The sequence below is a fragment of the Hemicordylus capensis genome, chromosome 3 (genome assembly GCF_027244095.1).
Source record: "Hemicordylus capensis ecotype Gifberg chromosome 3, rHemCap1.1.pri, whole genome shotgun sequence".
Lineage (NCBI taxonomy): Eukaryota > Metazoa > Chordata > Lepidosauria > Squamata > Cordylidae > Hemicordylus > Hemicordylus capensis.
This window is the reverse complement of record NC_069659.1, coordinates 88,767,438-88,794,299: the sequence shown is the minus strand read 5'-3', so window position 1 is coordinate 88,794,299 and position 26,862 is coordinate 88,767,438. Positions and strand designations below refer to the sequence as shown.

The 26,862-nt window shown below is 45.0% G+C and overlaps 1 protein-coding gene across 12 annotated transcripts in view; it reads left to right on the top strand.

Moving 5' to 3' along the window:
* Positions 1-26,862, top strand: part of CRYZL1 (crystallin zeta like 1) — an 80,720-nt gene that overhangs the window by 1,984 nt on the left and 51,874 nt on the right. For 9 of the 12 annotated variants that reach the window (XM_053307574.1, XM_053307573.1, XM_053307567.1 and 6 more), the window contains exons 2-6: positions 1,258-1,329; positions 3,730-3,807; positions 6,969-7,041; positions 7,198-7,242; positions 8,320-8,388. In XM_053307574.1, coding sequence (XP_053163549.1) covers positions 1,258-1,329; positions 3,730-3,807; positions 6,969-7,041; positions 7,198-7,242; positions 8,320-8,388 — 337 coding nt within the window. Of the gene's footprint in view, positions 1-1,257; positions 1,334-3,729; positions 3,808-6,968; positions 7,042-7,197; positions 7,243-8,319; positions 8,389-26,862 lie in introns of all 12 variants that reach the window. The other 3 variants (XM_053307577.1, XM_053307568.1, XM_053307575.1) reach the window with 2 other exon arrangements.

The following is a 26,862-nucleotide window of genomic DNA, read 5'->3' as shown; positions in this document are numbered from 1 at the left end:
AAATGCACCCAATGCTGTTCTGTATCTATGCATTTAAGAAAAGGGTTAATTGTGGACACTGGACACAGCTAAGATGTCTTTCAGGGAAGCTTCTCTATCACTGTCAGTAATGGTCTTCTCATTCAGGAACCTGTGATAAAATTCTCAAGGTACTTCAGGGTGCCCCCAGGACACAGTTTGAAAAAGACTGATCCATTTGTTTCCATCCCCTCTCCTTATCAAAGTGACTTTAGGAGATAAACAATCTTAACCTGACTGCCAGAGAGTTTTAGTACAGCACAAGAAGTCGACACCAACTCAATAGCACACTTTACCTTTACAAGAAATTGGTATTCATTCAGGAGCATTTAATTTGTAATATTTGTTTAGTCAGAAACTCATTGAGTGGCTTTAGGGATCAGTTCTTATCTCTCACATAAGAATAGGAACAATAACTCTTTGAAGCATACTACTACTGAGAGAATGGGTTTGTAGGGTTAGTTCAACTTGTGAGTGTACAGTCCAAAGGGAGACCAAGGGGTTTCAGCCACATGGTCAAATTATTGATTTGAATGGGATAAGCGGTCTTTCCTCAAAAGAAAGATCTGAACAAGCTTTATAGATGTTATAAAGTTAAACTTTGTGGGGGTTGGAGCTGAAGCTTATTGAGAGTGTATATGCTGCATCCTGAAAGCCCCAGGTTCAGTCCCTGGCATCTTCAGGTGGGGCTGGGAAAGATGCCACTGCCCCTTGCTGAAACTCGGTGCTGCTGCCGCCAGTCGGAGCAACACCTAGATGGACTAGTGATCTGACTCTGTATGAAAGCAGGTTCATAAGAAAAATGAGATGATTCTGTTTTTCATTATCTTTTTTCCTATAATGTTCTTAAGTGGTCTATTAACTTAATTAATAGAAGCATATTATCTTCTGGTATCTGCTTCTGCTTTCCCTCCTCAAACCTGTTCTAGGTTAATAAATATATTCAGTGACTGATATTCAGCATAGTGTAACACCAGGACTCACTGGGCCTATTGTGCATGTACAAAGCAGCCCTGATGGTATTGAACAAGAGCACTCTTGCGCAGATACTTAAAAGAACCCCCATGCAGTTGTACGGTGCTGCTACCATTGGAAACAATGCAATTTGCTCTGCACCTTCTGGATGCACAGTAACCCCAATAGGTCCCTAATACTGGTGTTGCACTGCGCTGAATGTCAGCCAGTATTTCCAATAAGTCGTCTTTGTATTTAGTTGCTTCATGTTCCTCTATTTCCAAGGTCACTATGAAGGGCTTATATTGGCAGCAGAGTTCATCTGGAGAAGAAGCAAGTTTTGTTTTCCTGGAAAAAGTGAGTAAGTTGCAAATTAGAAAGACCAAGATCATATGAATTATAACCAATCTAGTATACGTGACACAGTCAATCTCATTTTCTCTCTAGGGGCTGTAGTCTCACATATAGGTAAAAATGACTTCTGTTGGTCACTAGGCTGATCTCTATTTGAGTATGTCAATACAAGGGTTTCCTTTGATTAATGGTCAGAAACTGTATATGCCCTACTGTATGACTCTGCCTCTAATAGTTAGGGGTGTGCATGGAACCGGTTCGGAGGCCCTTTATGGGCCTCCGAACCGGTTCAAAGAACCAACGGTTCCAACCAACGGTTCCGCCAGCTTGAAGGCGATGGGGGTCTCCCTTTAAGAACGAGGGAGGGTGCACTTACCCCTCTCACCGCTTTTCCCCCACCGGCATCCGTGTTTCTTAATGCTCATTAGGGCGGCAGCATACATCCCTGCCGCCCCGTTGCCCTCGTCTTCCGTATATGACCAGAAGTCACCGAAACGCCTGCGTTGTGTTAAGAAACACGGATGCCTGTGGAGGGGGGAAGCGGTGGGCGGGGTAAGTGCACCCTTCCCCGCTCTTAAAGGGAGACCCCCGCCTTCGAGCCTCCCTGCCATGGTTCTGTGAACATCCCTACTGATAGCTAGATATCAGTGTTCTCCTTCCTATGTAACTATGAATAGTTTCTCAAACAGGAAAGCGGTTAGTGGCTCAGACAGTGGGGAAGCTTTGAATAACTGCATGAATTAGAGGAAGGCAAAACAAGATTCCTGTAGAATTGAGTTGTTTGTGTATTATCTGTGCATTGCTTAGTTAATGTCACTGACAATTCACAGTACATGTTTTTTAGCTTTGGTATAAATCTTCATAATATGGAATTGCAATCTCCCTATAATCTAGAGAGAGTGAAGAGCTCTATCTGTACAACAAACGAAGTCAAACTGTTTAGACACAGATTGTGCTGTTAGGCTGCTATCATATGCACTCTTACCTGAAAGTAAGTCCCAGTAAATGTAGTGCAACTTACTTCAGAATAAACTAGGATTGTTCTGTACATATTGCTGACTGTAATGCTATATTGATACTAAAATGTGTTATGTGATAAAATACTATTAAGTCTGTTTTTCTTTTATACTGAAATCAAGTGAAACATTTTAACATTTTGTTCATGATACACAAAACTATAGCAGTACACTCTCCTGGCAAAGAATATAAAACATATTTCAAGTAATTATGATTTCCATTTGCTTGTTCTTTTCACTCTGTGTAAAATGCTGTGTCCATGGATGGCACTATATAAATAAGTAAGTAGTAGTAGTAAAATGAAGTATGTTTTTGTGGCCACAATGTAATGAAAGTACATGTTTGTAAAGAAGATAACTATGTACCGCCAACATTTTCTTAAGGTGTAACAAAATGTCACACACAACCATATGTAGCACAACTTTGATGGTTGCTTCTATTAAGTAAAAGCAGGTGAACTGGAGCAAAGAAAAAGTAGAGTAACTTGCCTGCCTGCTCTTTTTCACTGCATATTATCCACTCCATATGATCAGATGCTCACAAACATACATGTGGAACTCTGAAAAGGAAAATGTGGTTTAAGAATTTCAGGGGTCATCCCCTGAAATTGATTGTCAGGAAATCTAGGACCAACAAACGGAAGTACTTTTTCACACAACGCATAATCAACTTGTGGAATTCTCTGCCACAAGATGTGGTGACAGCCAACAACCTGGATGGCTTTAAGAGGGGTTTGGATAACTTCATGGAGGAGAGATCTATCATCGGCTACTAGTCTGAGGGCTATAGGCCACCTCCAGCCTTAAAGGCAGGACGCCTATGAGAGTACCAGTTGCAGGGGAGTAACATCAGGAGAGAGGGCATGCCCTCAACTTCTGCCTGTAGGCATCTGGTGGGCCACTGTGTGAAACAGGATGCTGGACTAGATGGGCCTTGGGCCTGATCCAGCAGGGCTGTTCTTATGTTTTTATTTTCTTACGTAAGAATAAGGAACTACAGTACAGAAACAGCAGGCATGGTATACCCATACCCACACCCACCCTGCCTCTGCTTCAGTTAGCCTCCTCCCAAAATTGCTTTTTCCTGATATGTAACTATCAATAGTTTTACCCTCAGGTTTTCTCTGGAGTTATTAACACTGCTAAAGACCAACAAACCCAAGCTTAACTTTCAACTTTTTTCAGAACTGCAATCCATTGTATCAGGAACTTCAAAGAAATGTTTGCTATACCTTTGATTCTTCTCTGTGTCCCATGTAACTTTCTAGGTCTACAATTTTTGTTTCATAGGCAGCATATTGAACTTTCTAAATAAAAATATAAGCAAGATATTGGTGCTGTCTGCTTACATGTTCTATAGTGTGTGAAATGTGTCAATTCATCTTAGGATAACCTTCCAGTCATGAGAGACAACTATGTGAAAGTGAAAGTTAAAGCCTGTGCTCTTAGCCGGATTGATAAAAAGGTATTTATCACTTTATTTTTCAGAAAATTGGAAAGAGCTTGTTCTTTCTAAGTTGAATCAGCTTTTTAGTAGGTATAAGAAAGTGTGCCGTTGAGTAGGTGTCGACTCCTGGCAAACACAGAGCCCTGTGGTTTTCTTTGGTAGAATACAGGAGAGGTTTGCCATTGCCATCTCCTGCGCAGTAGGAGATGATGCCTTTCAGCATTTTCCTGTATCACTGTTGCCCGATATAGGTGTTTCCCATAGTCTGGGAAACATACCAGAGAGAATTTGAACTGGCAACCTCTGGGAGTTCTGTGTACAATTCTGGTTACCACATCTAAAAAAGGACATTGTAGAACTGGAAAAGGTGCAGAAGAGGGCAACCAAGATGATCAGGGCTCTAGAGCACCTTTCTTATGAGGCAAGGCCACAACACCTGGGGCTATTTAGTTTAGAAAAAAGACGACTGCGGGGAGACATGATAGAGGTCTACAAAATCATGCATAGTATGGAGAAAGTAGATAGAGAGAAATTCTTCTCCTTCTCATATAACACTAGAACCAGGGGTCATCTCATGAAATTTATTGCTGGGAAATTTAGGACCAAACGGAGGTACTTTTTCACACAACACATAATCAACTTGTGGAATTCTCTGCCACAAGATGTGGTGACAGTCCACAACCTGGATGGCTTTAAGAGGGGTATGGATAACTTCATAGAGGAGAGGTCTATCAACGGCTACTAGTCTGAGGGCTATAGGCCACCTCCAGCCTCAAAGGCAGGATGCCTCTGAGTACCAGTTGCAGGAGAGTAACAGCAGGAGAGAGGGCATGCCCTCAGCTCCTGCCTGTAGGCTTCCAGTGGCATCTGATGGGCCACTGTGTGAAACAGAATGCTGGACTAGATGGGCCTTGGGCCTGATCCAGCAGGGCTGTTCTTATGGTTTGCTAGTCAAGTCATTTCCCCACTGCACCATTAGGTGGCTTAGCTATAAATACATCAGTATAATTATAGTTCATTATTGTGACAATAGCTAAAGGCACACATGTGATTTCATTTCCTATTTATTAGGATCTAGAAAATCGCTTAATAGAAGTGATTCCACTCTTGATTATCCTGTAATATTTTTACTTAAAGTAGTACATTAATCTAGCAGTTAAAGTGGTTAGTGTTTATATAGTTCATTTTTATAGCTCTAATCCTGCTTTACTGAAGCCTGATGATGATGATGATGATGATTAATTTGATTTCTATACTGCCCTTCCAAAAATGGCTCAGGGCAGTTTACACAGAGAAATAATAAATAAATAAGATGGCTCCCTGTCCCCAAAGGGCTCACATTATTAAAAAAACACACAAGATAGACACCAGCAACAGTCACTGGAGGTACTGTGCTGGGGTTGGATAGGGCCAGTTACTCTCCCCCTGCTAAATAAAGAGAATCACTACGTTAAAAGGTGCCTCTTTGCCAAATTAGCAGGGGCAAGATCAAGATATAGCTAAACCAAATGGGGATAGTGAAAAACAAATCAGTTGTTTTAACATAATAAAGGATATTAAAACCTATTAACAGAAAAAGGAAGTTTGTGTAACACATTTTCATAACATTTCTGTAATAGATAAACTAGGTATAATCTCAAGAGTAAAAACATTGTATTAGTGCAAATTCATTTAATATTGAATTGTTAGCTAAATTCAAGTATTTGTGAATATGTATCCATAGAATAAACAGAGCAGAACCATTATGAATTATGATATCATAACCAAGACTGTATTAGCAAATACAGTAGGCAGGGTGGATTGATTTAAATCACAACAATTTAAATCACCAAGAGAAAAACCTGATGCTTCTTCAAGCATTTCTTAAAACAGTGGTGCAAATCTGAGCTCTAAAACATTCATTTACAACTCAGTATAATGGCACAGTGGGAAAACGCTTGACTAACAAGCAGAAGGTTGCTGATTCAAATCCCCACTGGTATGTTTCCCAGACTATGGGAAGTACCTATATTGGGCAGCAGCGATATAGGAAGATGCTGAAAGGCATCATCTCATACTGCGTGGGAGATGATAATAGTAAACCTCTCCTGTATTCTACCAAGAAAAAACCACAGGGCTCTGTGGGCGCCGGGAGTCGAAACTGACTTGACAGCACACTTTATTTTACTATAGTATATACAACATCTACAAAGGTCTATTTTGTGTAATTTTTTTTAGATAACTTGATTTTTACCAATTTGGGAAATATTACACAATTTTAATATAATAATGTTTTAATTATTTCTTTTAATTACTTTAAAGTAATTAATATTTTTAATATTTTAATTACTACTTTTTAATATTATGGATATCTTTACTCATTACCTGTGTTAAGCTGCCCTACATTTGCTTGTTGCAAATGTGTACTTAACTGGACACATTTTCCTTCTTGCACGAAATTTCCCCCCCCCAAATATTCCCAGATAGGGTCTCACTTATGCCCAGAAGCCACAACAAGTTTTTTTGTAGCAATGTGTGGAAGAATATGGGAAGCTGTGTACCGAATACTGTCTGCCCTTTTTCTTTCCACTATTTCTACTCCATTTTCTTTTCTATATTGTCTCTCCATCTTAACTAACCTCTCTGCCTTGGCCAAGTCCCACCACAAACAACAATGCTACTTTGCAGGACATGTCTTTGCACATGTAATTTAAGTTTGCTTAGAAACAGAAACTGAAAACCCAGAAAGTTCCAAAAGCAATTGTTGGTAGTGCTGGGCAGAATAGTCTCATTTTCATGAAATGAAACATAAATGAATGCCTGATAGATTAACTCAATTTGTGTTTAAAAAAAAAAAAGAGCTATCAATTCTCTTTTAAGAGACAGTAAGTGTATGTGCAGAATACTTGTGATGAAATTTAATCTTAACCATGTTATTTTTAAAATGAAAACTCTAGTATTTTATGTTTTTAATTAAAAATAAATTTTATAAAATCCATTTTTAAAAAAAAATTGATCCCCCCCGCCCCATTCAAAGTGTATATTGACTGGGGTATATAATCTACCCTTTCCATCCTAGTCCTTTAAGAGAACTGATTCTTTTTAGTAAAGTTTTGACAGGCAGCAATAACAGCGTTTGATTATTGTAACATATGAAATTTTATTTATCTTGGCAACAGTCTAACCATTAATTGACTTAGCTTTTATCAGAGCTCAAGATGGAGATAGAATTTCTACCTGTTGGAAGGGAAATTGCTGGTATTGTATTGGAGAGTAAGTATACTAATTAATATAATGTTACTGTGAACTATTGTTTACAGTATTATTTATTATAAAACAGTATTGTTTATCATTATTGTTAGCAGATATTCTCTTGCAAAGTACACTACAATAATTTCTCTATTGTCTCTTTACACTGTTTTTTCCAAGTTGGAAATAAAGTGTCGTCTTTTCAGCCACATGATGAAGTAGTGGGTAAGTGTTGCAGGGTTTTTTCAATTTATCTGTTTAAATGATAAGATGTGCATTGAGTCATAAACACCCACTATTAGAGGTCTTTTTGTCAATTTTCTTGTAAGCTAGCACTTATAGAAGATTTCTGTCAGAACTATGTTGTTTTTACTCGAGAGTTTAGGACATCTGTGGCTGTAGGTGGCCCTGATCCATATCGGGTCCATGGCATGGGGAACCAGGTCTTTAACCCTGTGTCCTGCCATGGTTTTGATCTGGTTCAGGGTGCCTTTTCCTGCAGTTTCTGGGAGGAAAACTCCCATTGGCACCAAACATTAGACTGCATCTGTGAATAACTTTCAAGGAATGCACATAACCCAGCTTGTTCCAGGAATGCTTAATTCCAAAGGCATCATCTGTTGAAACTACAATGCAATTCAGTTAGATTCTGCTTTAAGCTTTAACATTTGTATGTTTCTCTAGTACTTTTCTTCCATAAAATGCTTCTTCATTAAAAAGTGGCCAGAAAAGAGAGATTCTGTACCCATCAGTTATCACCACAGCTGGGACACTGAGGGCCAAACTGCATGTTACTTAGGAGATCCATGATAAGATTTGCCAGAATTTTTCCCCCTCCTAAAAGCAGCTATGACTCTTCCCACAGTGCTGATTCCCTGATGGAAATACCACTCCCATTCCACACACTACTGCTATTAGCCACACCTATGTTGTGCATGTATGTTTTCCCTTCCATAGTTATTGACAGCTTCAGGAGTGCTTTAGTGAATTAGCACAGGAGGAAAGGGTTTAAAGAAAAACAAACCTTCATGGCCCTGATCCCAACTTGCCTTCCTGCGGCTTTTCAGTTTAAAAAAGACCATGTCAGGAGATCCAGTCACAAAGCTCCTCCATAACATTCAGTAACCAGTTTGGCCTTTAGGCAAAGCATGTTTACGTTCCCAACTTTATTCCTTGCAACTGTATTATTCAGAATAGAAAGAAGTGATGTGTAGACTAATTATTTACCTTAGAAATGCCATATTTGTTCTATATATAATAGATATTTGGCTTTAGCAGGAGAATTTTGGTTTGCTTTCATAGGCATTTTGCCACTGGATTCAGAAGACTCTGGTCTGTGTGAAGTTGTTATCGTTCATGAGCATTATTTAGGTACGTACTAACTAACAATTAAATATGAGCATAGTATGTATAACTCTAAAAATGCTATTCAACAGAAGTTGAAGCTTTTATATAACCTAGATAACTAACAAAGCTCAAATGTTCTCAAATATATACCATCTTACACTGAAGCCTTACATTCTGTGTAATCTGGCTTTCCTGAAACAATAGCAGCAATACATTACTATTCAGTGAGTTCATGTTGACACAGAAACCACAAGAACTGACTCATCCCTTTTATTTCCCTTAAGCTTCTTCTCATGTTGCTTCATTCAGTCTTAGTGCTGATTGACCCTGAAACTCCACAAACAAGCATTTCTGAATGCAATGTTCACCCTTGCTTTGAGCTTTGCATTTCTTTCAAACTTCATCTTTTATTCTAGGGTGTCCTCATTTCCCTTTGGAGGAAGAGTTAGAAATGTGCATTTACAAACTAAAGAAAGAAGAAGAGCAGGCAAATCCAAAAGATCATCAGTAGAAGAAAAGCAGAGCATTATATTATTTCATTCATTCACTTAAGTGAAGCTTACCAGCAGACTTTAATGATGCTGAAACTGCACTTTTGACTTGTCAGAGCTTATCTATTATTTTAAGGCTTATCAGTCACTTAAGGCTTTCAGTCACTGGAGAATTTGACTACTGTGGGTTTTACTACTGCCCCACCCCCTTTAAATTGCTATCTGACATTGAGCAAGCCTGGATGATGATCTCTTGTCACTTTCGTTTTGTGCTTGTTAGGTTTAAATGTGTTTTGAGACACTGGACAAGTTCAGTCATAGCACGAAACTGGAGGTTGGTGAACCCACGGTTTCATTTTTAAACTGTGAATCATGCCACAGATGTTCATCCAACCATGGACCGCCAACATCCAGTTACAGGAGAGGGCAGACCCTCCCTTCTGCCCGGCCATCGAGGCCAATCCCGGCAAGCACCATGGCCAGACTGTGGGCAAAGTGTCAGCATGTCATCAGAGTGGCCGCAATTGGGCACGATTTCAAAGGGAGCATGCCGAGCGCAATCGTGCATTTTCAGAGCACTCTGCCTGCCCTTGACATGGAAAGTGCATTTAAACCCATTTAAATGTCATGCCATGCCGGCACCTCTTCTAACAGCGACGGTACCGCATCCACCCAAAGAGTCCTACATGGTCCCGCTCAAGCACAATTGGGGGTGGGGCGGGGAGGGCACTATTCCCCTGTTACACAGGAAAGCGGGGGGAGAAAAGGAAGACATTCTCGGAGGGGATATGTAGATGAGGGGCAAAGGATGCTGGGCGGGGGTCTGTCCTACTGTAATCTGGGATGAAGTTGTGAGTGGTAACCCCTACAAAGCAGTCCATGCAGACCAATCACCAGTTTGCTGTCATTGGCCTTGCCCTCTCATGAGAGGGCCAGTCTACTAGGGAGGACCACGTGGCTGTGAGGGCACTGGTCTAACCTTGGACTGTGTGCTCCCGAGTTGAGCCAGTCCACCTAAGGGGGCCCTACTTGTGTGGGGCCCCAACTCACCATGGTAAAAGATAGAACAGAATCTCTGCAACCCATACCCTAATTCTCCGTGAAGCCTTGCACAAACCCAAGGGAGATTTTGACACACTGTGTACCATGGACTGGCGGCATGCATGGACAGAGGAGACACTGGGATGAACCTCTAAACCCATTTAAAATTCCTAGGTTGGTCCAGTGTTGCACCATATGCAAATCTGCTGGTGCAGGGATTTGTGGGAGAGGGGAGCTCCCACTTTCCAGTGATCCCTGGACAGCAGGGTTGCCATTTTGGGGCACAGGCAAGGATGCTCATGTCCACATACTGGCAGGGGGCACTCTTTGACAGCAACTTGGCTGTAGTTGCCAAGACCCAGAGAACAGTTACTGGAGTACCCATCCCCACCACTTTACTCCACACAGCAACCTGGCTCAATATTGAGCCCCAATGGCCTGTCACTCCCATTAAAGAGTGGTCTATGGGAGAAGGGAATGTTTTGCTGTCAGATATCATTAGATATTTTGCTCAGCAATTCACTTCCCTCACTTCTGATGGTTCTTCTCATGAGTTGTGTGGGGGTGTCCCCATGGCCTTACACTCTCATGATTGGATGGTGTGCCCCAGGTTGAGTGACTCTGTCTTCACCGTAGTGGGGCACTCTCTCTGGAGCACTACTGAACCTGGCAACCAGCCTTGCTCATGAGTAAGCCTTGGGAGCACAAACCCCTGGAAGGGGATGGTGCCCCCTTCCCCAAACTTCCAGTGAAAAAAATTGAACTTGGCTGCTCGAGAATCCCTGCTTGGGGCTACCTTTTAAATCTGCCCCCCCCCCCATTTTCTCCCCTCTCGCTGCTGCAATGGAGTGTCCTGCTCATGTTGCTTGCTGGTGGCTGGCTATCCATCTCATGAGAAGGCCAGTCTACTGAGGAGGAACAAGGGGTATTTACCTCAGATCTCCCTTTGGACTGGACACTCAGGGGTCAAACTAATCCCACCATAGGGGGCCCACTTGCGTTGGGGCCCCGAGCTCTCAATGGCAAAACATTGAACTTTAGCGCTGAAACCGCTCTTCCCCGTGAAGTCTTTTGCGCACCCATAGGGGTTTTTGACCCATGTAGCACCCAATAAATTCATGCCTATTCCTCACAGGTGGTTCTTCTCATGAGCAAGCCTAAGGACCATTAACCCTCAAGGGCGCTGCCCCCCTCCCCAATTTTTCTGTGAAAAATAATAGAACTTGGTTGTTCCATCATCCTTGCTTGGGGCTGTTTTTTGGACCTGAACCCAGGCACACACACCCCTTGCACTAAGTGTTCCCCGCCTGGCACTGTGATGGGGTGCCTTGTTTATGTTGCCACCTGGAGTGTTTGTGCTTGTGAACATACATCACTGTCACTTCCTTCTCTGGGAGTAAAGCACTTTGTGCCCATCATATCATCCCATCCCCTTTTCCTCCTGCTTGCTGGGTGGGATGGAGGGGAGCAAGGGACAGAGTGGGAAGAGAGAATGCCCCATGTGTCTATGCCATTTGAGAGGTGTTGGCATCCCTGCTGCTGGGAGCCACAGCTGTAAGGAGGGGCAAGGCTGGTTCTCTGAGAGGAGGCCAGTGAGAAGCGCCTCTGGCATACAGTTGCCACGTCCTTGGGCAGGTCTTTGCTGCCACCTCTATGATTGCAGTTTGAAAATCAGCCCGAAACTACTGTTATGGCAGCATCTGGAGTCGGACATAACGCTTTGGTGGCCAAACCAGAAGTCTCAGCAGCAAACCTTTGTGCTAACCGATGGTTTAATTTGGAATTTAATGAGGAAAAACCAGAGGATCTGGATCGTAATCCGTTGTAATCATAAGGAAATGGGTTCTGCGCCTGCGTAGGGACCTCGCGGGCTGATTGAATAGCTCCTCATGACGCCCTGCCCCACCTGCATGTGCTGTGCTGAGATCGTTAAAAGCGGCGGTTGGGGCGTCTCTCCCTCAGTTTCTCTTTGACTGCCTAAGCGTTCAAATCTCGTTGTGATAGCTCCTCGGTCTACAGTTGATTCTCTGGTTTTGACCTTGGTTTCGTTTACGGATTGGATTTGGATAACATATTTGGCTTTGTTTGGGACTTTCTTCTTGTTCTGTGACTCGACTGCGGATTGGAAAATGGACTTGCTTTGCATGCTGATTGGACTTAAAGAATAAAACTGATCAGTGCTATGGAGGCGAAAAAGACATTCAAGCACTGTGTTAAGTGCCGGGCTAAGCTCCCTTCTACAGACCTCCACGACGCTTGCTTAATCTGCCTTGGGGAGGAGCATAATATTTCTGCTTGTAAGATTTGCTGCTCTTTTTCAAAGCAGACACAGCAGAATCGAGCATTCCATCTTTGGGCGGCATTATACGTTCACGCGCTTCACCCGCCAACTCCGTGGCCCAGTTCATCTTCCTCAGATGCCCCTAAAGGGTCGAAAAAGTCGATGTCGAAAGTTAGCCCGGGAGCCCGCAGAACTGCGCTCCAGCAGTCTAAAACCGCGGTAGCAGCCCTCTCAAACCCGGGAGACGGTGTATTTAAGAAGCCGTCCAATGTCTTGAAAAAGAAGCATAGACATGGAGGACATGAGCGCCGTCAGGAATCAGAGAGCGATTCTGACGAGGGCGCGGGGATACTGACCAAAAAACATCGAATCCCCTCACCAGCTTCAGTGCAGATTTTCGAAGGTGACTCAGATGAGTCGGTATCGAGGTCGAGATCGTGGGAGGCATCGACATCTGACCACCACGGCCAGCCCACGACATTGACATCATCACTGACATTGGTTTTGCCAGCATCTACAGCTGCTGCCTCCTTGTCTTCGATGGTGCAGCCACCGGCTACGACATTGACAGCTTCAGCATTGACAGCTTCAGCATCGACAACTGCAGTGTCGACGTCGAGACAGCTGATAGTGAATCTGACTTCAACAACGGCCACAACTGCTTCGACATCAGCTACAGCGGTGGCTGCTTCGACATTTCGTAGGACGCCTGTTCAGGCGTCGGCAACGAGTATCATTTGCTTTCCCCAGCACGCACCCCAATTCAGTTGCCATCGACTCCCGGCCGAGCCAGCGGTTGCTAGTGGGGGATGTCAGGAGGAGCAGCCTACTTTGCAAGACCTCTTGGACTCGGCAACGAGCACTCCGTCGGGGTCGACGTTTCATGGATTTCTGAGCATGGAGCTCGACATCGAACAGGAGGATGATGCGCCCATGCCCCCACCAAGAACGCCGGCTATTTCACCTTACAGACTGCAGCACATCCCGGCCCAGCCTGAAGTGACAGTGGCGCCGGTGCAGTTGGAAAGTCAGGGTGTCTGTGTACCTCCATCAGTACTAGCTCACTCTTGTGGTTTTCACCATGCACTGACAGACGATTATGCAGACTACCTTAGTTGGAAGGCACAGCAAACCCTGCCTGCTGCGTGTAGGGAGCTGCGCCAATGACCTGCAGAACTCCCTGTTGTGGTTCCCCAGGAGCAGCCAGCTCAGGAACAGCCAGCTCAGTCTATTATGTGGGATGCAGTGCCTGCTGCTTTCCAGTCACCAGGAAAACCGGCTGGGAAGAGGAAGAGAAAATCTAGTCCTCCGCCTCCAAATGAGCCCTCCTCACCGGATGACAGTTCAGTGGAAGAGGAGGTGTCAGATTAATGGGGATTCAGATGAGGATGTCAGCTGGGGGTCCGACCCTCCATCAGATGTACCTCCTTGACTTTCTACTTCGCCAACGGAGGAATTGAAAGCTTACCATGCCCTGATGAGAGATATCACAGAGGCTCTGGATATGGATCTCAAATCCCCAGATGCAGATATTGTGGACCCGTTGTACAACATGATGCGCAAGTCTAAAACTTCCCATCCTGTGGCTCTCACGATGATCCTGGCGATTAGCAAAGCTGCCCAGACGGCATGGGCTGTCCTCCATGTGTCAACCCCCACTTCTAAGCGGCTTGAACGTTTATATAGAATTCGTGAGGAAGAAAATGCTTACTTCTTGCGTCATCCTATTCCCAATTGGTTGGTCGTCGACTGCGCTATAACTTCATGGGGTGGTCACCGCCACATAACACCTGGAGATAAGGAGGGACGGAAAATAGACGTGATGGGAATGAAGATTTATAGCACTGCTAGCCTGGCAATAAGAATTGCAAATTACATGGCATGCTAGAACCACCTGTTATGGGATTCACTCTTACAGGATTCTACATCTGTGACGCCTGAGGAGTTCCAATGGAAGTTCAATGAGATCTTTGAGAAAACAACGGCGGTAACACAGCAGCAGTTAAGCGCCTTTAAACACCTGGCAGAGATTGAGTCACACACAGTGGTCACGGCGGTGAGCATGCAACAGCATGCTTGGCTGCGTTCCACGTCTCTGCAACAAGATATGAGGGACAGGGTGGAAGGCCTTGCGTTTGATGGAAAAGGACTTTTCCATGATGACACAGACACGACAATGGAATCACTAAAAAAGTCAAAATGTACGGCACATACCTTCATGGCATCTTCGACTACAACAGGAGCTTCATCAAAGGGGCGCTTTTATTCGCGCCAGAAGCCCTACAAATATCAAGAAAAAAGAAACTACCAGAGGCAGTACAGACCCTATCTAAGTTCTAAGGGATTTGGTCAGAAAGCAAAAGGGCATGCACCTCGCCAAAATAAGGACAATGCAAAACAGTCCTTTTGATGGGATTGTCCGTCTACTGTACATACCTTTGCTGAGCAACACTCACACCATTGCCTTACTTCCATCCAAGCCTTCCAATCATTCCAGGACCCCTACCATCGGTCCTGTACTTGCCAGAAATACCATCATACTGGCAAGCCATGCCCAAGCATGGCACAATATAACATAAGATCACTGGGTTCTACGCATTATTCAAGCAGGTTATGCGATAGAGTTCAAAGCCAAACCACCATTTTCGGGCATACAATTCACCGCAGCCTCGGCGGTACTCCAAGAGGAAGTGAAAGTGTTACTGGAAAAACAAGCGATAGTATCAGTGCAGTGGACGAACAGGCTATCGGGTTATTACTCCTGGTACTTCCAGATTCTGAAGAAAGATGGCGGAATCAGAGCAATTATGGACTTGAGGGGCCTCAATTACTATATTGTGACCAGGAAATTCAGAATGACGACACTGCAGTCTATACTCCCCTTCTTAGTGCAGGGAGTATGGGCGGCTACATTGGACTTGAAGGATGCTTACTTCCATGTGGGCATCCAAGAGAGCCATCGCAGATATCTCAGATTCACGGTAGGAGAACAGATCTACCAGTATATGGTGCTGTCTTTCGGCCTCTCGATGGCACCGAGGGTGTTCACCAAAGTAGTGGCACTAGTGGTGGCCTACCTAAGGACACAGGGGTTAGTGGTCTATTTGTATTTTGACGATTGGCTCCTTGTCAGCCACAACAGAGAGCTGCTAGTCGAACAGATCCAGCTAATGGTCCGCTTGCTCGAGGACTTAGGGATCAGTATCAACTGGAAAAAGTCACACCTCACCCATGTAAAGCGGTTGAACTTCATAGGTGCAGTTCTAGTCTTGGGAAGGCAGCGTGCGTATTTGCCACAAGAACGCATCAAGCAGATTCACACGCGTATACAACTATTTATGGACAAACCACTGCAGCTGGCAGTGCTGATTCAGAGGCTGCTGGGTCTGATGGCCTCCTGCACCACAACAGTCCGCTACACATACCTCTGCATGCGCACATTGTATCATTGGTATCTCCGCAACTTCCGGCCCAATCTGGACAGCCAGAGCATGCGTTTAGAACTGCCGCAGATAGTGTTAAAGAGCTTCCGCTGGTGGATGGAGTGGGACAATCTGACTCAAGGGGTCCCGTTCACGCTTTTGGCCCCAACCCGTTGGGTATCAACAGATGCATCACTGGCATCAACTACTTGGAATTGAAGGCAGTGTTCCTGGCACTGAAAGCATTCGAGCTGATGCTCCAAGGCACAGTTGTACAAGTAAATTTGGACAACACAACGGCAATTGCCTACCTCAATCGACAAAGAGGTACGGTCTCCATATCACTCTGTCTCCTCGCTCAGAAGATATGGGAGTGGTGTGTACAACATACCGTCTATCCTGTGGCACTTCACATAAGAGGAGTGGACAATCGCCTAGCCGACAACCTCAGCCATGTGGCCGATTACAACCAGAGGCACAAGCGGGAGATAAAAAGCTCGTACCTCAAGGCGGTGTTTGCCAAATGGAGAGTCCCATCAGTAGACTCGTTTGCAACGTGTGCCAACAGAAAGTGTGCAAACTACTACTCTCGTGCGGGCATCGGGCAGGGGTCCCTGGGGGATGCGTTCCAACACTCTTGGAGTGTGGGGCTGCTGTACCTGTTCCCGCCGTTGCCAATAATAGGTTGGGCCCTGGCGCAAATTATGAGAGACAAGACAACGTGCATTCTCCTGACACCATGGTGGCTGCGCCAGCCATGGTTTGCGCCACTTCTGTAATTGGCACAAGGGAACTACCACAAGTTTCCACAAGCACTGGACCTCTTGCAAAGGGAGGGAGGAACAGTTCTACATCCCGAGGTGAGGTCCAGACTCTGAGAATGATGGCATGGAGGATAGGGTATTGAAGGACATCCTGTTGAACAGCCGGTGCCTAACAATGCAGCAGAACTGCGCGAGCAAATGGAAGCGCTTTGTGACCTATATGAAAGAAAGGGGATACAGGCCCTTGCACGCTAGTCCACAACAAGTCCTCCTGTACCTGATCTCCCTGAAAATAAGAGGCCTGGCTAATGTGACAATCAAGGTACATTTGGCAGCCATTTTGGCAAAGCACAAGGGGTGGGATGGGACTACGGTATTTTCCCATCCAGAGTGCAAACGATTCATGAAAGAACTTAATAATATGTATCCACTTGTGCAGAAACCAATGGAGCAATGGAGCTTGTCTTTGATGTTGTCAGCAATAACTGAATATCCTTTTGAGCCGTTGGCAACGGTGCCCATTAGGCTTCTTACGCGGAAAACTGCTTTCCTAATAGCAATCACGTCAGCGAAGCGCGTGAGCGAATTGACTCCGGGTGGATAAGCCTTTTACCCAGTTCTTCCCCCACAAGGTGGTCATGCGACTAGATCCTCGGTTCCGAACGTAGGTAGTGATTGACTTCCATTTGAATCAGGAGATAATCCGGCCCACATTTTTCCAAGAGCTGGAGATGCACTTAGAAGTGGCACTTCACTCTTTGGATGTGCGAAGGGCCCTTCTGTATTACCTACAAAGGACTCATGAAATAAGGAAAACCAGGAAGCTCTTTGTAGGATACAAGGGAACGTGCAAAGGCCGCCCGATTTCTCGCTAACTCCTAGCGCATTGGTTAGTGGAGCTGATATTCCTGGCATACAAGTGTCAGGGGGTTGCACCTCCCAAAACAGTTTGTGCACACTCAACCAGGGCATATGCAACATCGGCAGCCCACCTATCAGGCATCAAGATGTCAGATATCTGCATGGCATGGTCCTCACAACAGCTGTTCATCAAGCATTATGCAATAGATTTGAGGATGGCTCAGGAGGCAAATTTTGGAAGAAACATTTTGAAGAGGGTATTAGCGTAAGCTTGGGGTCGACTGCACCCACCTCCAAATGAAGGAGCTAGCTAATCACCCATTTCCTTTTGATTACAATGGATCACGATCCAGATAAACAGGTTGTTTACCTGTAACTTATGATCTGGAAGTGATCCGTTGTAGTCATAAGCCCCGCCCAGGCCATCCCTGCTGCAGTCCTTGAAAGCGGAAAAGAGCCTCAAGACTGAACTTGCGGATCGTCACCATGAGCGGTCTGTGACACGCCCCAACCGCTGCTTTTAACGATCTCAGCACAGCACGTGCAGGTGGGGCAGGGCGTCATGAGGAGCTATTCAATCAGCCCGCAAAGTCCCTGCGCAGGCGCAGAACCCATTTCCTTATGACTACAATGGATCACTTCCAGATCATAAGCTACAGGAAAGCAACCTGTTTTTGCTTTTGCCCCCAAACCGCTGTTTCATGCTTTCAGACATACTGGAGTTCCAATCTCTGCCCCATTTAATGCCTGTTTTGCACTACGTCTGAACTCTGAGTAATATAGGAACTATATCGTCATAACAACAAAGTCATAGACCCCATCTAGCTATGGTCAGGCAAAATTAGTCACTCAACTCAACTCAGCTCGTGGTCCTACATGGTAAAGCCACATCCAACAAACCATTGGGGCCTCAATTACCCATTCTGATGCAGATGGATAATGCATCCAGGTGCACATTTGCATCCACATTTAGTATCTAAACTAGCTTCCTTCTATTTCTGTTAATTTGGATACAACCCATTGTTTTGTAATGCAGATCAATCTGAATTTATAAATCTGATGTTTATTTTGCATAACCATCATTAATTTAAAAGGCTTGCTTAAAAACAGTTTATACTTTGAAAGTGTATTTTTTTAGTATTCAGTGCAAGGCAAATGATAGCAGAAAGGCAACAGTAAAGCAAGCAATTATGCGTACTTTGGACACAATCCAGAGACTCTAACAATGATCTTGCACCTAGCAAGTCTTATATGTTTATTTTAGTTATTGTTCAATTTTTATACCGCCTTTCATAAGGCATCCCAAGGTGGTTTAGAAAAGTTAAAATACACTAAAACTCCATAGAGATCACATTAAAACCTTAAAATCAGTTAAATAATAAAAACCATAAAACAACAGCCATAAAAAATACAAACAGGAACAGGAGAGCTGAGAGACCTGGCAGCCCAAGGGGTAAAAGCCCGAACAAATAAAAAGGTCTTTAGTTGTTTTTTAAAAGCAGCCACAAATGTCAAAGAGTAGATACTCACTGAGAGAACATTCCAGAGCCTGGGGGAAACAGAGAAGGCCCTGTCCCGCATGCATGACAACTTAGCCTCTCTCAGGGTTGGCACACAGAGCAAAGGCCCCTGTGATGACCTTGTTGGGTGGACAGAAACCCTTGGGAGCAGGCGGTCCTTCAGGTATCCAAGACTCAAACTGTTACGAGCTTTAAAGGTAATAACCAGCACCTTGAATTGGATCTGGAAGCAAATAGGTAGCCAGTGCAGCTCTTTCAAAATAGTCTAATATGCTCCGAGCGAGCAGTTCCAGATAGAACCCTGGCAGCTGCATTCTGCACCAACTGAAATTTCCAAATATTCTTCAATGACAGCCCCACATAAAGCGCATTGCTGTAATCCAGTCATGACATGACTAAGGATGTAATGTCTTACAACTAGTGTCTTTAAGGAAAACTAGGGGAACTTTATAATCAGTTGGCTGTAGCCCTTTCTAGGAGAGGGCTACTATTTGTGGGAAAATAAAAATAAGCATCTCGTTGAATTGTGGCATTTACCTTTTGTAAAATAGTTAGCACCTATGGCTTGCGTACACTTATTATGTCCTTGAAATGTGTATAATTTATTTTAGAGACAGAAACTAGATCTTTATAAATGGGAATTTTATTTTACTTTATTACTGTTTGTTTTACCAAGAGCTGGTTAATATCCACTACTCTTTAACTATAGGATCAAGTCATGATTAACATGTGTGAATGAATCAATACAAATTAACCATCCAAGTAGAAGTTTCACATCATCTGATGTCACCTCAACCAGAATGCTTTTCAGTAGTGATTGTTCACACAATGGGCTGATAGTCATCAACTGTTGAGTGATTCAGTAATGTGAATGCATTAATTAGTTCTGTTATAATTGAATAACCTTGATAACTGGGCAGAGAGACACTTTTAAAACTGGTGGTTCCTTTGGGGGGCTGGGAACTATTTTCTCATACTTTTCGTTATGAAAATCACTATGAGAACTGGTTTGGTGAAAAGCAATACATACATATTTTAATAATAAACTAGCTGGGCTGGGCGCAGAGCATCTGCGCCTCCACCAGCCCGCTACCCCCCACCCCACCCCGCCCTGCTTCTTCCCTGCCCTGCCTCCTCCCCGTGTAGTTTCTGGCTGGCAGGCCGGCTGGAAAACCGGCCCGCCACCTCCTCCCGCCCTCCAATTCCCGGTGGCCAAGCCGGCCTGCCATCACCGCCTGTTGCTCCCGCCTTCCACTGGCAGGAGCAGCCTGCTTCTTCGCCCACCTGTGGTTTCTGGCTGGCAGGCCGGCTAGAAAGCCAGCCCACCACCACCTCCTCCCTCCCGCCTGCCTGCCTGCCTGCTCCCAGTGGCTGGCCCGCCAGCGACCGCATCCCTATTTTCTCCCCCATCCCATCGCTAATTGGTAGCTGCTTGCTAACTCTCATGAGAGCTGCCACACATGGGATTAGCAACGGGTATGCCTAGAAGAAACAAATATATAGATAATAGGTCATGGACCTGTCTCAAAGAACTGGGTGGCAAGATCTGCACTGACTACATATGGAACAATGCTTTGTCTCCCACAGTTTCAGAAGCTGTTAAAAACAAAAAAACCAATCAAACAAAAAACTCTCAATTGATCAGGTTTGAGGGAGCCCTTCAGATAAGTCTGTCTACATCTTTCTCTATGGTTAAAAGCAAATTTAGTCAAACATCCAAACCCCAGGCAGTATAAGACTGTCATCAACACAACCCTTTTAAACTCTGCCTTGGTTAATGATGTAATTTTCAAAACACTGTTGTATGGTCTTTTCATAGTTGGCTAGAACAATATATGGATAAACTATACACAGGTTTCTGTATACCCCATGCCATCCTACAAATCCAATTTCTGTTTCTGAATTATGAGAAATGATTTGCCTCAATGTGCTTATGTTATATTATTGTACTATCAAGATTTCAGATAGTCTGGATTTTATTTTTGTAAAGTTGAAGAAAGCAAGAAGGGAGGGATGTGGAATGTTGGAGGAAGAAATCAGTATTTATTTATTCAGAGAATTCCAGAAAAGGCAAGCCTGTATAGCATTTGCCAGAATTATTTTACACAATAATTTCCTATAGCTATTTGATTTCCCCAAATGCTGATATCCTTTTAGCTGTTGTTAAATCAGATATCCTGTTGTGTTATATCCAGAATAAGGCATAAGGAAGTACTTTATTAAGAGCAGTTCCAACACAACAACAGTACAAAACAACCTACACTGAAGAGCCTTCCTGCTGCTTCCTATTCCCCCTTTTTACCTACTTACTCATCTCATCTGGCTTATACCTTCAAGCCACTTAGGCACAGTGCAAGCCAAATCTTTAAAAGCACAACCCACCACATTTTTTTTTTTTTTTAAGATACAAAATCATTCAACACTTTGTCTAAGAATTTTAAAGATGCATCTTACAGATTTGCTAATGAAGTTTCAAGGTTAACTTAAGTTGTGGAAGTTGCAATATTTTTCTTTTAATTTTCTATTTGGGGAGCAGGAGCAACATAGATTGACAGGCCAACTTTTTATTTTAATAGATTCTTTTCTCCTAGATTCCCAGAGGGCATTCCAAAACCTTTGAGATGGCTCTTCCCCTAGAATAGCAGTATGGTCCACTTTCAGTTTTGCTTCTCCAGGGAAGAAGCCACCCTACCCTCTCAAACTGCCTTTGCCTTGTGAACAGGCTGGCAGGTTTTTTCTTGAGTTCTGCTGAGCTCAGATTTGTCTGGTTCTCTTTTATTTTCTCTCCCACAGTCTTTTCTGGAACAGCAGGGAAGGGTTTGTCTGTCCGCGGTCAGCAATAGTAAGAACTCCCTCATCAGCACTGAGGATACTGCATAGCTGTGACAGTGTCTCATTACCTGCTTTGAACTGCTCCTACAGCTGAGAGCTATGTTGGAGGTGGTGTGTCTAGTACAAGAAGTGGCAGCAAGCTGGGAAGGAGGAGCCTAAATGTTACACCATCCCGTTGGCTAAGTGTGAGGTTGCAAATGGGTACATTGATATCCAGCACTAAGAGTAGTGGCAAGCTGGCAAGCACTCTGACACCCTGGTTGCTGAAAGCAACCTTGCAGAGAGACATGTCTGCATCCACTGCCCGGAGAGGCAGCAAGTCACACACACTCTAGCAGTACAGGCATCGGGCACTACTTTTCATATGGGGTAGACAGAAGACAGTGGCACAGACACTCACAACACCATAATGGAGGAGAGCAGCATTCCTTTGGGGAAAGGCATATATACACGAACCCCACTAAGCAAGAATTGGGCACTAAACACTGATGCACAGATGGCCACAGAGGGAGTGAATAACCAATCTCTACTGGCTAATTTGGTCTATCCCTGGATTTTTCTGGGGGACTTAGCCTATCCCCAGCTTTTGCAGTGGGTCAGGGCCCTTATGAGTAAGCAAGTGTCAGGGATCATTTCTCCTAATGAGGCAGGGGAAACCCCATAGCACACTCATCCCTTGATTCCTCCTCCTCCTTCTTCCCTTGGGTCTCCTTTTCAGTTCTTTACCTGGAGTTAGGCTAAGGGCTCTGATAGGAAGAAGAAGCAAAAAACGTTCCCCATCCATGTCCATGGGCGGGGGTGTGCAGATACACAAGTACCTACTTCTCCAAAGTGGTCCGAAGTGTTGTTATTATTAGACACTAAGGAGGATGGTGAATGTTCTCAGGACAGGCTTTTAAATGTAAACCACCCAGAGACGTAGGTTTTGGGCGGTATATAAATTTATTAAACAAACAAGCAAGATCTGGATTGAGATCCGTTGTATCCATAACGAATGGGTTCTGCGCCTGCGCAGGGACCTCGCAGGCTGATTAATTAGCTCCTCCTGACGCCCCGCCCGCCTGCACGTGCAATGCCGTAGATAGTGGCGGTTGGGGCGTCTCTCCCTTAGTTTCTTTTCGACCGCCTTAGCAATTGCACCTCGTAGCTATAGCTCCTCGGATTGAAATACTTCACGGACTGAAATACCTCGGTTTGAACTAAGGATTGGACTTGGATATTGATTTACGCTTTCTGGACTACTTTGGTGAAAGATAGTTTGTATTTGTGGCTGGACTTGGAACGGACATTGGATTGCTTTTGTTTCACGGACTTCTGGGCTGGCGAAGGATTTGTTGGCATTGCCAGGCAATGGAGGTTAAAACAACCTTTAAAAGATGTGTGAAATGCCGGGCTAAGCTCCCGTCTACGGATCACCATGAGGCTTGTTTGATGTGCCTTGGAGAGGAGCACAATACCTCAGCATGTAAGATTTGTTGCTCTTTCTCAAAACAAACACGGCAAAATAGGGCGTTACACCTTTGGGCGGCTTTATATGATGAGGCACTCTGGCCGTCTACACCACGGCCGTGTGAGACACCGGACTCCCAATCGATGTCAGAGTCTTCGGCATCGAGTGCCAAGTTTACATCGAGCTCCCCGGTATCGAGCACCCGCGGAACTGCACAGCAGCAGTCTAAAACCGCATTGGTGAGTGGTGCAAAACGCCCAGAGGAAGTCTTTAAAAGACCCAAGGATGTGTCAAAAAAGAAACACAAAGAACATGGGCACTAAGCAAAGGGAACGGACAAGAGATCGGCTGCGACAGGGACTAGGACACAGCGGACCCCTTCACCGACTACGGCACAAGCTTTTGAAGGTGACTCAGATGAGTCTACCTCAAACGCACCGGAACAGCACAGTTTCTCTCATCATGCAGTTCCGACGTTAAGCTCTACATTGACATCGACAGCAACCACAACCTCGACATCGAGGGCTTTCTCAACATCAGGCATAGCGTTGCCTGCATCCTCAACATCGATGGCGCAGATTCCATCGACATCGAACACGGCATTGACTACGATCTCGACGTCGACGGCGCCGATTCCGTCGACATCAACTTCAGGAATTTCTGCTGCAGAACAGTCCATACTTTATAAAGAACCTTCGACATCGACATCTGTGCCACTGGTGTCTGTGGCAACAGGACGGGTCTTGCATCTGCTGTCCCCAGCAAGGACTCCTGTTCGATCCCCTTCAACTCCAAGAATGCCAGGTTTGGAAATGAGGGGAAAGGCGAGTTATGTGGAGTTACATGTCTTATTGGACTCTGCATCGAGCACTCCTTCCGGATCCACTTTCCGTGGATTCCTGAGCACCGGACTCAATGTAGACCAGGATGAAGAAGAGCCTGTTCGATTGCCCAAGACCCCTTCCTATTCACCTGCCCGTCAACAAGCAGCGCAGCTGCATATGCCTGCCCCAACATCAGGGCAGCCTCTGTACCACCAGATTGTGCTGCAACAACAGAATGTACTGCAACCTCCAGTACAACCTACACACACTTGTGCATTCCGCCACACTTTACCAGATGACTATGCTGAATACCTCCGCTGGAGATCGCTACAAGTACCTTCTGCACAGTCACAGGATGTGGCACTATTTCGGCCACAACCACCTAATTTACAACCGCAGCCACAGCCACTAACGTTACAGCCCCAGTCACCTGCTTTGCAGCCGCAACTGCAACTACCTGCTTTGCAGCCACAACCACAGTCAACTGCTATGGACCTTCAGTCACAGCCACAACCTATTGCTATGCAGCCGCAGGAACCGGTTGTACAACAACAATCACACCCTCAGCCTCTACCAATAGTTATGCTGCCACAGTATCAGGCAGCTGTCGTGCAATCAAACCTTCATCAACCGCCTGAAATCCAGCAATCGGCCAGGCGACTGCTGGAGAAACCGAACAGCAAGAGAAAACGGAAGTCGACACCGCCACCTTCAGAACCACCTTCCTCACTGGGAGACTATGATATGGGGGAGGATTCTGATGTGAGTTCTGGATCAGATGACGATGACATGAGTTGGAGGTCAGATCCGCCATCGGACGTGCCTCCTAGGCTTTCCACCTCTCCAACAGAAGAATTAAAGGCGTATCACGCCCTTATATGAGATATCACGGAGGCTCTGGGAATGGAACTGAAATCCCCAGATGCGGACGAGATAGAGCCGGTATTCAACATGATGAGATGGTCAAAAACTTCTCATCTCGTCGCACTGACTATGATTCCAGCTATCAGTAAGGCGGCCAAGAAGGCATGGGAGGCCATGAATGTTACAACGCCAATGTCAAAGCGCCTGGAAAATTTGTATAGGATAGCAGAGAAAGACAATGCATACTTGCTCTGTCATCCAGTGCCCAATTCATTGGTCATCGATTGCACCTCTACGTCCAAGGGTGGTCAGCGCCACACGACACCTGCGGATAAGGAGGGCCGGAAGGTAGACGTAATGGGAAGGAAGATTTACAGTACTGCTAGTCTCGCAATTCGAATTGCTAACTATGCTGCCTGCATGGCCAGATATAGCCACTTGTGGGATGCCCTGTTACAGGACTCTACCTCGATGACGCCTGAAGAGTTTCAGTGGAAGTTTCATGAATCCTATGAGAAAACAGCTGTCACAAGACAGCAATTGAGCACCTTTAAACATTTGGCTGAGACGGAATCCCGGACGATGGTGACGGCTGTAACCATGCGCAGGCATGCCTGGCTCCGTTCCACCACACTCCAACAAGATATGAGGAACAGGGTGGAGTCTCTAGCGTATGATGGAAAGGGACTTTTCCATGAGGAAATGGATACTTCAATGGAGACCTTTAAAAAGTCTAAATGTATGGCACGTTCCTTCATGTCATCCACGGGTACAGCTGGTACTACATCAAAAGGCCACCCTTACTATCGTCAGTGAGGCAGTAAGTACCAGGACAGGAAAGAATTCAAAAAGCACTACCGACCCTATCAACCATCAAAGGGGTATAATCAGAGAACAAAGAGAAATGCAACTCAACAAGCGTAGGACACTCCTAAACAAAGCTTTTGACAGGAATGTTCACCCACTGCACGCACTAGTACATCCAACCACCAAGATTGTTGGCCTGTTAACACCTTTGAAAGCCAACTTATCCGAGATCACTATCTCCGGTCCTGTAGTTGCCAGCAATACCATCAAACTGGCAAGCCATGCCCAAGCATGGCACAACATAACATCAGATCGGTGGGTCTTACGAATAGTACAAACAGGATATGTGTTGGAGTTCAAGACCAAGCCTCCGTTTTCGGGACTGAAGTTCACACCTGCCATGAAGATACTGCAGGAGGAGGTCAAGGTGCTACTAGAGAAGCAAACTATTGCTCCAGTGCAGTGGGAATACAGACTTTCCGGTTATTATTCCCGATATTTTCAGATTCCAAAGAAGGACAGCGTAATCCGAGCGATTATGGACTTACGGGTTCTAAATTGTTATATACTGACCAGAAAGTTCAGAATGATGACTCTACAATTTATTCTGCTGTTCTTGGTCCAGGGAACATGGGCGGCAACATTGGACCTGAAGGATGCCTACTTCCATGTAGGCATTTAGGAGAACCACCGCAAATATCTCAGGTTCACGGTGGGGAATCAAATATACCAATATATGGTTCTACCATTCAGTCTGTCAACGGCACCAAGAGTCTTCACCAAGGTGATGGCAGTGGTGGTGGCTTACCTGAGAACACAGAGGATGATGCTTTATCTGTACGGATGACTGGCTCCTGGTCAGTCACAGCAAGGAGCTCTTGATCCAACAGATTCAGCAGGTCACCCACCTGTTGGAGGACCTGGGTATCAACATCAACTGGAAGAAATCAAATCTTGCCCCTGTGCAACGAATAAGTTTCATTGAGGCTGTGTTAGACTTCAAGGAGAAACGTGCATATTTGCCACCAGAACGCGTACACCAAATAAGGTCACTTATTCAGCAGTTTGTGGACTCTGCGCATCAACCAACAGTGCGGATACAGAAGCTGCTAGGCCTGATGGCCTCCTGTACCACCACTGTGCATTATTCAAGACTAAACATGCAGACCCTGCAACAGTGGTACCTCTGCAACTTCCGCCCCAATGTGGACAGTCAAAAGATGTGGTTGACCATACCGCAGTCAGTAATAAACAGTTTAAGATGGTGGATGGAGGACGGCAATCTGACACAAGGTGTCCAGTTCGCGCCGTTAACCACCACCCGCTGAGTGACAACAGATG